Here is a 12,518-nt window from a genome sequence, read left to right as displayed (position 1 = left end):
TACACAGTATAATATACAACTAACAACTAGAATACAATAAAACTCCACACAGAAAGGCCCTTTTGCCAACCCCACCCAGGGCATGGGAGCTAATGACGAGAGAACACACACCCCAGTGCCCAGTGGGCGGGAATCGAACCCGGGAACTTCTAGCCGACAGCGGTAATGACTACACCACTGTGCTCCCCGGTACACATGATCTTTATAGACATGTGATCAAGACAGTTCTCTCCGAATGTTTTGATTTTAATCTGGTTGGCTAAGATTTACATCAAAGGTTTGCAGATGTGGCCCGTTTTTAACAAAATGCCTCAAATCATGCAGCAACGCATGCAGCATCCTTGTGCCGTTTTGTGATCCTGTCATAATAAATCCTCTACCTACCTACCTACAACACACAGCACTGCAAGTTCCATCTACTGTAAGTCATTGTCTATTGGCTATTAACCCATTCTGACCTGAGATCAGATTCTAAAAATGTCTTCTACATCCTGACAGTGTTCTGAAAAAGCTATGTTTCTGTGTCAGTCGTTCTTCGATTTTTCAAAAATAGCAGAACTAGATCTGCTATTTTTCAATAGCTAAAGCATAACATAATGCTAACACCAAAAGGGGTTCCCGCCCAAAATGGGTTAAGTACTACTTATTACACAATACCAAACAATGCACACCTGAACTGGTGGAGAACTGTGCTACAACTACAAGGAGCACTTTTTCTAGTTTCATAATCAACTACATTGATTAGTCTGCTTAACCACTTAAGGCCTATGTTATACTTTATTGTACAACAGTGTCATAATAATGAAAATATCCATACAAGCTCACACTTTTGCCTATAATGGAATGACCAAAGAATTGCAAAAGCAGCGGCACTTATATACTGTACATGCATCATGCACACTGTCTAACCATAACAGCTGAATATGACGAGTCAATGAAGACAACCCAACCATATTCAATAGGATGCTTCACTGCTTGCTTGACATCCATGCTCAGCTAGAGTGATGCCGTGCATCACTTTTTACAATGACAGGGGATAGCCCCAGTTGTCTGTGCAATATGAACCCAATGGCATGAGGGTACCATCTATTGTAGAAGGTCAAAGTCTAATATTTAAAAGGTGATATATTGCATACTGTAGGCCATATTGGGAGGCAATTCTGCATATATCCAGCTAACTCTACTCCAGTCCATAAATCTGTTGCCCGGACCATAGACGTTTGCCTCTTTCAGCCATTTTTAATGTTTCGTGTGTGTGTGTGTGTGTGTGTGTGTGTGTGTGTGTGTGTGTGTGTGTGTGTGTGTGTGTGAGAGAATACACTTTGAATATAAATATCTAACATTACTAGTAATTTAAGGTGTATGTATTTATATCTGCAGTATATTCCCAGCACAATCTGACAGATTAAGCGGTTGCTATAAACCAATGTGATTGCAAAAGCCTGTGAGGCTGTGGTTGTGGCCTTTCACAAAATGCACCACAGGTCGAGTCAAAACAAAACAATGTGGTGGTGTCGAACTCTAAAGGCTGTGGTTTTGATGATATACTGAGTGACAGTAAGCAGCAGCTTTATTAGGCACTATATAAAGAAGATCATACTAGACTACTTTGAAAGGCAAAAGAGGAAGTCACGTTGGCTTTTCTTCCTCGTTGATGCGTCAGGAAGTCAGGCGTGAACAAGAATCTGATGATAAAGGTCAGGGTAGATGAAGCATAAATAAAACACAAGGTACAGTAAATGGCAAGTGGACTGCATTTACAGTATATACTATAGCAGTTTTATATTCATCAGTTGCACCAGTTGCACCTTACATTTAGCAGGTCTGTCTATGTGTATGTCAGGTTCATTTGTAGACCTGCTGGCATCCCAATAGTGTCACTGTGTATAGATTGTACAGATTATAAATGTTCTGATATTATACGGTTTAGACTGACAATAGGTTATTCTTGGTTTACCTATGATCCTAGATTACTAGTGCTATGCATTTGATGTATTGCCTTGCGTTTTCCTTGATTACTGTAAATCGCTTTGGATTAGGAGCGTCGGCTAAATGCCTAAATTGTAAATGATATGTGGGTGCACAAATATTTTGTCCGTGTGTGTATACAATTATTTTGTCCAATTTGTATGGTGAGTAGCCTGCTGTGTTAATACAATATAACTTGGTCTTTGCGTGCACGCACCAGTTTGGGAACCCCTGCTCTAAAGCATTCATATGGATTTTTACAACCCAAACTTATGTTTTCACATCACCACTCATTGACAACTGGTTTGACACAGGGTACACAAACAAGATGTGTGATGTCATGCACCACACGCCAATCAAAGCCTCATCAAAGACTAGCATAAAAACCTGGTGTGAACAAAAATGCATATCTTATCTTTACTCAGCCTCTGATTGGACAACAGACCAATGTAGGACAGCCATGTTGGCCTGTTGTCAAATCAGAGGTTGCACTCACTCAATAAGTGCATTCAGTGAGCACTCCGGAGTCTGGACCGTGACCAGTGAGCGCTCACTGAAACCAGTTTTCAGTGACTGCTGTTCTGAAACCCTGCTGGTGGTGGTAACAATCCATATGAATGCTTTATAAACAAGAGCAAGCAGCCACTAGACTAGGGTTTATCAAAAACACAAAAAGTCAAAAACACAATATTGGCAAGAGTGGGTATTTAATACCAAGACAGACACCCAGCACTGAAAGAGATACCTTTACACCCACCAATGATTCTCCTTTCAGACCACAACATTGACGTGATGATTAACTACAGGAGGCCTAGAGGCCAGACCAAATAATAATCAATCTTAAAGAGTAGCAGTCAATGTTGATTGCCTATTCTCTTTTACTGACTCACACTTGAAAGACAGATGGTCAATTATTTCTGTACTTATTTTGCCAGGATCTTCTTATGACCCCCTGGGATCCCTGGCACAGTTTTGAAGTATTGACACTACACACAAATGTGTGAGACCACTTCATGTAGTCATTCATGCATTTCTAAACTGTCGGAGTACAGAAAACAAATTCATGGTTGGTATTTCTGGTGGAATTCTGTCAAAAGGAATAATTTAAATGTTACATGTATTCAACTAAACCCATTTACAGTATGAGATTGTCTGTGTGTGAAGCTGGGTGGTTTGAGATGGGCGGGTTTAATACATCCAGAAAGTAGCCAAACCTAGCTCATTTTTCATCTGGCAGACAGAGTTGAATACAGTAATGGGAAATGAAGAGTGACATAGAGCAAGCTCAATGAATGAGACAAACCTTGGCAGTTTCCCATTTGACTGACTAGATGGTCAGGAATGTGGAAACAAACGACCAACATTCATAAAAGCATGGTAGACATCACAGTTTTAACCACTACAACTGAGGCTACCATCTTTGTTGCTCCTCTCAAGTATAAACTGCTCTCTGCTGAGATGAGATCCTAATCAAGACACTGCCACCTCTGCCCTGGCTAACGTGATGTTGGGTGTACATGAATTCGAAGAGACAAGACAATTTAGGATTCATTAGACAACTCTTCACCTTATCAAAAAACCATTTCAAAACATTGTTGAGACAGCAAACTATAGTTTCATTTGTGTAAACGATACCAAAGTCAGGCCAGCTAGATTTACTTAGAAATGAACTCTGAACTCTCCTAGCCTATCGAGCCACACCAGCCCTTTCATGGAGCACTGTGATCTAGTCTACCGGCTGCAATGTAAAACAGCACCGAATTTAGCTCTCCCACCCTGTGCTGTGCCCTCCCCTTCCCCCAACCCACCCAGCCCTGCTAACATAGTGCAACACTCAGCCTGTTCATTTGAATGGGCTGCTGACATGTCACTATTCTCTGGGACCTGAGCCCAGAATGTTCCACAGAGCTTGCTAACCTTAGGGACAGAGTGTGGCTCCCTACCATGGCTCGGTGACAAGGCCATGGACGTTCATACACACACAGCCACAGAATGGGGACCAGCTGGAACGTGGCAGCGATGTGAAAAAGCAGCCAATTGGCAAATGTGAACCAATGGTTATAGTCTTGAACTGAAGCAATATTTAGGCCTATAAGAACTTCAGACTCCAAATTTCCAAATTGTTGAGGGCTATGTCCAGCTTTGAGGGTCTGTGCAAACACACACATTGAAGACAAGTGTGTAAACACACATTGATGACAAAAGTGAGGACGCAAATTATGATTGGCCAGAATGAGATGATGTATGATAAGAGCTCCCCTCACTTCACACAGGTGTGATTTTAAGAATAACCTACAGTATACACTGTTATTTCATATACTGTATATGTGCGAGTTAACTGCATCTTTATCCAAGCATAGTCTCCATACACAGATGACAGGATGCTACATTGCAAAAGTGTGCCAATTTAGTTACATGGCGGGAGTTTGTTGATAGAAGATGGGGTTTACTGCTGTAAGTGTTGCCTGCTGCTCAATGCATAACTGTGCAATGCATGCATACACACTTTTAATTGCTCCACCCTCCCAAGGGTGTCAGGTAAATGTCAATGAAAATTGTAACTGTGCATGCATATTGCTATTCTATTTGTATAACCTAAATTTTGCAGTTTCATAGGATTACTACCCTGTCTTGTAATGGATGAAGCAGGAATAGTTATAGGGCCTAATTAAAATGCTATGGACAGTCACAGAACTGAAATTGTCAGGTGCTTTGTTGTATCACCGTCATGTGAGGAGGTGTTCCAGGCTCCAGGGTTGGAGGAACCATTTCAGATCAGACTGGGGCCGTGCTCTCTCGACATTTGCAATAACAGGTGTGTGCGCATATGTGTTTTACACGAGCCTGATCTGATACAAAACGTTTACAATCCACACTCCATAGAGCATAGATATATATATACCTTGCAGAGTATGTGAAAGTGATGACTAGATGGGCCATGGTAGCAGCCCTTGAGAGATGTGAAAGTGATGACTAGATGGGCCATGGTAGCAGCCCTTGAGAGATGTGAAAGTGATGACTAGATGGGCCATGGTAGCAGCCCTTGAGAGATGTGAAAGTGATGACTAGATGGGCCATGGTAGCAGCCCTTGAGAGATGTGAAAGTGATGACTAGATGGGCCATGGTAGCAGCCCTGGAGAGATAAGAGTCAAAGCAAAGTAAGGCAAAAGGCTGGACTATATGGAACTTTCCTGTGCCTGGATTTGAACCCAGGTCTCCTGAGCAAGTGATTACGCGATTATTAGTAGCCTACCTTAATGGGTCTGTGAAATTTGTTCCAAGACCCGATTGGTTCAGAGATTATAGAATAGAATGACTGACCCGAACCGAGAAAGACCTGTGAAATTGTTACCGAGATCCGAGTAGAGCTGTCAGAAAACAATGACTCAGTAGGCTAATAACTGCCAGGTACACAAAATCTTCTCTAAACAATTGATGACACATTGATCAAATGTCAATAAAAACCAAATAAATCAATTGAACAAAATATCTAAATGTAAATATTAAATGATGAGAAATACAATGTTGTGTACTGAAGATTAGATATCTGTAGCACAATAGGAATTGCAAGACAGAAAATTACTTTTACATATATGCTCTGCATCCAGAGAGCTCTTTACAATTATTTCCAAAATTACAAATAACACGTCCTTATTGTAGTTAATTAAACACAGGCGTCCATTTGGTTATATTATTTTGAGCTGTCTCACATCATGTGAATCCTGACTTCACTGCCTGACCACACCCACCTCACCTGGCATCTTTGACAGATGGACAGGGAGTGCAATAAAAGAAAGCAGTCCCTTGTCCTGAGCTGGGAGCCTGGGACTGGGGGATATTGTAGTAGGCTATTGGGAACTCACCAACATATTAGAGAGTTGGTTATCTTTCTCACAGTGCTTACAGTCTACTACTGAAGCGTAATGTAGATGAGTTTGAGGCTTGTGTCTCTGCCACTGAAATTACACATTCTATGTTTGAACTTTTTAGGAAGCCATATTTTTCCAATATAGGACAAAACCACAGGCACGCGTTTCTGGACTTAAGCCGATTACGTTAAGCAACATGAGACCTGGTAAAGAAAAGGCAGTTCAGGAATGCTGCTCTGCACTCAGTCACAGTGATGCCAGGTCAACATGGGCCCGATGTGACATCTACTGCACAGGACAGAGGAGCACTGTGACATTTGCGGTCATATTTGGTGCTGGTTGATGTGGTCATCTCTTTGCTGTGTCCCATTCAATCCGGAGAAACAGAGGAGTCACCATTCCTTAAATAACCATGGCACAGGCTGACCAACGTCAAGCAACGAAATCCCCACCAGTCTCCATTACTTCCCATACTATTACTATTCCCATAGGGGCCGAGTGGCAGGGGAGTTGACAGCAAAGCGTAACAACAAAACTGACTTCATGTAACCTGACCTCCTTAGGACAGCGTCAGCCTATAGAGCAACACCTAGTAGTCGCTGAGAAAATGATAACTGAATTGCAATGGTACACAGAACCCTACTTTAGCCAAAGTGCCAATTTAGAGAGAAGAAGATCATTTCAGTTAGCAGATCGAGAGCAACACACAACGTTGAGTGTTCTGCAGAGTCTGCACATAGACAGACAATTCCAGTCAGTGACAGACGAAAACCTGGTTAGGCAAAAGTAACGCTAATTGGGACAGAGGGCCAAATCAATTCAATATGAATCAGTTCCCCCATCTCTGGTCCAGCAGCAAAAGCGTCTGAGACCTACAAGGCAAGCTCTGACTAACTCCAAGACTACACAAACACTTCAAATAATCAATCTTCAAATAAGTAAGCCTTTTTGATCGTGTGTGTGTGTGTGTGTGTGTGTGTGTGTGTGTGTGTGTGTGTGTGTGTGTGTGTGTGTGTGTGTGTGTGTGTGTGTGTGTATATATAGACACACATTAACACACAATTTGTTAATTACGAATTCAGCAAATGATTTAAAGCATAATCATGTTTTCTCACAAGAGCCACAGTGTGCAATACATACCAATTACATTGTAATGCAGATATTAGTTACGTTTACCGTATATATATAAACCTTACTCAAATGTCAAGTCTACACAGAGCTGAGCTCATGGCTGCCATGGGTGCCACCACTACAATGAGATCATACTGTATTAGGAATGTAAATATCACACTCCATACTCACAATCCAATAATAACATGATAATTATGTCATCCTATGATAGAACATGACATAGGGCCAGAGCTGTTTAAAATCCAACTGTGGAGCAATGAAGGTCCTTGCACACTGTTGCGTTTTTTGGAGCTGCGCTTTTCTGCCGGTTTTCCAAAAACCGTGTCCAGTCTGCAAGGACCTTAAGAACTCATCTGTCACCAGTATATTACAGTGTGCACACTGTACAGGATCTAACGCCACTTAATTAAAAAACAAGGATGCCACGTGCTTTGATAGAAAGTGAATGTATGTACATTTCAAATTTAATAACCTCTGTAATAAATGGTATTTCAACCACAAAATAGTTTACTTCTTGAGAAAAAAAATTCATAACCATAGTACTACTGTAACTATACTAAATGAACATTTTTATCCTAAAGATCTACATTTTGGCCAGTATAACCCACTCTCTGTACTACACACTACTGTACTCATCCATCCTTATTCAGACAAAAATATAGTCATAGGCCTTTTTCTCCACGCTCCACATAACCTTGAGTGTGATGATGCTCAACTAGCCTTACTCATTTCCTTGCTTATGTCAGAGCCAGTAAGTAAAAATATATAAAAAAAAGGAAAGAGGGAAAAAAAAAAAGAGAAAAGTAAGCGAGCCTCCGGTCTGCCAATCCCCCGGACAGGGCTCCAGTTCACTCTGTCCTTCCTCTGAGATGTGCAAACAGAGAACTGGCTGACGTTGGCAGTCGAGTCCGATACAGGGAACAGTGGGCTGACTGAGGTCTGACTACCTGAGGAGGACTACTATTACAAAATAATATAATTAGAAACACACAAAAGGCACCACTTAAACTTGTAAGCATTTCTGGATATTTCAAACAATATCAACTCAACCGAATCAGTTACTAAAATTAGGTGTTAGATTCCATTGTTGCCTCGTAATACAAAAAGCTCATGGCCAAAGCATTCAGGCTATACACGACTGTACATCCCTGCCTGAACAATGAAAAGGGTTTTCTAAAATAACTGGAAAAGTGTGCTCCTCTGAGCACAGGCCTACTTGTGTGTGTCAGTAGTGGGGGGGGCATAGCAACATGGTGTATTAGGAAAAAAGCACACCTGTGTGAACCGAGTGGTGCCCCCCCCCCTCTCCTCTCTCTCTCTCTCATTAGCAGGCAATCAGTGCAGCACTCTCTCTCTCCGTTTCTGGCACAACCGCGCCCAACAGCGCCCCTACTGGTACTCATTATCATGCTCATTAACGTCACAGACACACATACTGTAGGTGAACACGGACAAAGCTGTTCCTTGGAGTGGTTGCACCACTCACAAACCTCCGCAAAACAGCAGAAAGTCTTGTCAGGTAGAAATGGCCGGTACTATATGGGGAGTTGTGTGTCATGATTGTACGACCAAGAGTTATAGGCCAAAACAGTGACCCATTATAGTTTCACACCAATTGGTCTAGCAGTGCCAGAGATTAGCTGCTCAAAGACACACAGATGACTCAAATCTGTGTGCTGACAGACGGACGGACAGACAGACAGGGGAAAAAACAATCTGCACCACATTGTTAAGCCACCATATGTTATCAATTAAAACCAATCTGACTTGACACAGTCACTGACTGGACCTTGCTCAGAAGAAGAACTTTGCATGTGGTCCGTCCAAATTGTTTTTCAAGCAGGTCTATGTATTTATCAAAGTGGTAGTGTTCTATAACTCACTGCTATCGTGTTGGGAAACAGCCTATACCTCAGCTACCTAGACAGTGAACTCAGCACTCTGCCAGGCCTTGATTCATTATTTGTCTTGTATTCATTATTTGGTAAAGATCACCAATCACTGCATATTAAGTTTGTTGCACTTCCATCTTTTCCGTGTCTCAACTTTACCCATCAATCATATTCATATGGCGGCAATTTTGGTAAATGGTAAATTTATATAGCGCCTTTATCCAAAGCGCTTTACATAGATTGGGCAATACATTGGGCATTACATTCACCCATTCATACACCGATAGCGGAGGAAACCATGCAAGGCACCAACCTGCAATTAAGGGTTCAGCGTTTTGCTCAAGGACACCTTGCTCTACCAACTCTGGGGGAGCACAGGATCGAACAGGGAACCTTCAAGTTCCAACCGGACACTAGTCTAATGTAAGTGTGATGTAAGTGTGAATACATCCAAGTCACTTAAGTAGTCTGTCTGCTTGGAGGGAGTCATCTGAGGGGCATGACCATTGATTAATAATTAGGCCTACATTAAAGAGGTTATTTCAATTAGGGTGCACAACATACTGTAGACCCAATAGTTCAAAAAATCCACAGCACATCCTTCTCTGTATATAACCTCAAAGTAAAGTAGTAAACTATGGATTGCTATAGAGCGCCGAAGTCCTGACGTCACTCGCTCATCCCCTACTTCTGCCTGGTTCACAGAAGTAATTTCTCCATGGAGAATAACATGGGGTCATCTTAAAATCGTTTCATATTATACAGTAAGCATTGTGGTCCAAAAATAAACAAGCTGTCTCTGCGTTATTGTCAGGGAGGTGTCTCTGTATCGTTTGAGACAGTCAGTCACTCATATGTCAGATAGTCTGTTTCTAGCGAACATGTAACAAGATACAAAGATACAAAGCTACACAGCGCATTTATAGCTTTGTATCTTTGTAGCTGAAGTTAAAACCAGCTCAACTTTTTTTGTAGCCGTTGTAGCCTTTGCAGCAGCTACAAACGTTTGATGGATGTATCTTTGCATTTTCATGATGCTGGCTTCCATTAAAAATGAATGGTACTGTATCTTCACATCTGCCTGTGTGAATGCGGCATAATGATTTCTATTTCACAAAAGAAAAAATGTAGCCAAGACTTGAGTACAATACAGTGGGTGACACAGCTTCAGTTCTTACCAAGGCAAGTCTGTACAGGAGGTAGATCCCAAAGAAATGCAACTCTTAACCATAAAGACAAAAAAATAGTTTTTCCCTCTGTCTCTTGCGTTTACATAAACCATACGAAACATTAATCCCCAGTGATTTGAGTCAAGTAGGCATGTTGAATATTTAGTTTTGTGGATTAAAATTATATACACATTAAGACAGTGGACAAATTCACATCAAAAGACAAAACACCAACCACTATGTCGACTCATAAATGCATTCTTCAAAATAAGGCTGGATAATAAAAGTAGGTTATTAAATATTACATTATACATAATTACAGCTATACAAAACTACCAATCCATGTGGCTGTGCACATCTTTGTGCTCCATCCAAAGAAATGAATCCATTTGTTCCTATTGATTCTAACAATACCAATTGTTACATTAAATTAGCCCATCTTAAATAAAAGCTTGTAATTTGGAAGATGAAGATGTAGGAGAATACTACACTTGAAATTTTAATTACGTTGGTCAAGACTGCACCTCAAGAGCAAAGGATCTTTGAGCAATGAGCAAGCAGCTTAGAGAAATTCACATTAATAACAAACAATATCTCAAAGAGTTGAGGAGGGATGACTCTGGGTGTCTCAAAAGTGATTATCAATATTCTACCAAGAACTTCCAGTCAAACATTTGCCTTTCACAACATTATTGTCTTCTCATCAGTGTAGTACACAGCCACTGAAGCTGGAGAATGAGATAACGCCCTGTCCTCTTGGCCTGCCAAGTTCTTCTCAGTCAAATATTTATAGAAATTGAAACGTTAGATGGCCACCAGACTAGCTAGTTAGCAACACAAGGAGCTTATAGCCAGCAACAGCAGATTCATGTCAGAAATAATGCGAAAGCTGTATGCCGGTATTCTTGCTTTTAAACGCAATTATGACTAACGAAAAAGAAGGCATATATTATGATTAACTTGTAAGTCGTTAAATGTACTTTAGTTGCACTGTCACTCACTGTATCTAAGCCCCAAGCTATGGTGCTTTAAGTCGCTGTGAGGGGGTTGGGAACAGGGATGATGGCCATCTTTCAACATAGTAACTAATAGGTACTTTTCAGCATTCTTTACTAAGCTTTCATTAGCTGGTTCAGGTTCTCGGAAAGGCTTTCCCTTAAGACAGCAGGACACATAATGTTTAAGTGTGACTCGGGAAGATGGTTAGACTCAGAAAACATTAACAGTTATAGTTTGTGCAGTTATTTAAGTTAAAGTTCTGTCTAATAGATTTTTTGACAGCTCACTAAACTGAAGTTAACCAACGCTAAATGTAAACGTTGTACACGCTATTAACCCTCTATAATAGTAACTTCAGTTAACTAATTTGGCTAACTTCGTGGTAAACTAACTGTTGAGCTATGGGAACTCGCCTCAACGCAATTAAGTGTGTTAAGGGTAATTCTATTCAGTATAACTGGCAGGAAGCTCGCTCATAAGAGCACGTTTATACAATTCTGACAACCGTAAAGTCTGTGATCCTGGCTGTGATTTAACGATAATAACTATCCACAGTATGAAGCTGTGGCTCTCTATTAAATGTGGATCATATCATGGCAAGACTGCTACACTACTACTACTACCACCACCAAACTAGCCACAGCTGCTCATCAGCCTTCATGTACATGGCCGCGCGAGCCATTCAGCAAGCGTCGCGCGACACAAATGACACACAAACACCTTGAAAAAGTATCGAGAGCACATACGTCGACACTACTTTCTCTCGAAAATGCGCTAATTTGTGTCGCGCGACGGAGTAACGTTCCTATGCACCCACAGACAGACCGACAGACAGACAGTCTGGCTGGCTGGTGGTGGTGGTGGGGACCTCCTCACACTGACTGCCTGTCACATCAGCTGCCTGAACGGATCTCACACACAGAGACAAACAGACAGCACGCAGAGATGAAAAACACGTCAGTGTTTAAATTCAAACCACCGCTTTACCTTGCTGCTCTGGTAACCCTCGAACGCTTTCAGCGCGCTGTCAGTGAGTTTGACGTGAAAGACGGAGACATTGTTGCCGTTGCTCACTCTTCCACAGGACAGTCCATAGCACTGCTCCTCCTTCAACGCCGCCATCTTGCTACCATTTCCCAGCGACCACGCGCAGCGCACGCACTCTCTGTTGTAAAAACGCAGGAGGACTCCCGGAGCTTTTCAATGAATATTCAATTAACGGTCACTGCGTGGTGAAGTCACCAAGGATAGGCATACATGCAACATTAAATGCCACGCAAAACCACATTTAATGACACATTTCAGTAAATATTCCACATGGATATGTGGAATATTATAATTTACAATACATTTGGCATAGCTTCATTTTATTGACTGTTCACAGACAGTTCACTTCACATATGAATGTAAGCTATTACACAGCAACCCCCCCCCCCCCCCCCCCTTATAAATGTGTATAGGCGTGAAAACATAAAGGCCATACAATTAA

The 12,518-nt window shown here is 41.5% G+C and overlaps 1 protein-coding gene across 1 annotated transcript in view; it reads right to left on the bottom strand.

The window, feature by feature from the left end:
- ell (elongation factor RNA polymerase II) overlaps positions 1–12,161 on the bottom strand; it is a 46,126-nt gene extending 33,965 nt beyond the window's left edge. Inside the window, exon 1 of the mRNA XM_083767169.1 lies at positions 12,017–12,161. Within this exon, the coding sequence (XP_083623295.1) occupies positions 12,017–12,151 (135 nt within the window). The 5' untranslated portion in view covers positions 12,152–12,161. The remainder of the gene's footprint in view (positions 1–12,016) is intronic.
- Between the last annotated feature and the right edge of the window lie 357 nt (positions 12,162–12,518).

This window comes from Protomyctophum parallelum (assembly GCF_964188405.1).
Source record: "Protomyctophum parallelum genome assembly, chromosome: 6".
Taxonomy (NCBI): Eukaryota; Metazoa; Chordata; class Actinopteri; order Myctophiformes; family Myctophidae; genus Protomyctophum; species Protomyctophum parallelum.
Note: the sequence above shows the minus strand (reverse complement) of the source record. Positions and strands in the feature narration are given on the sequence as shown.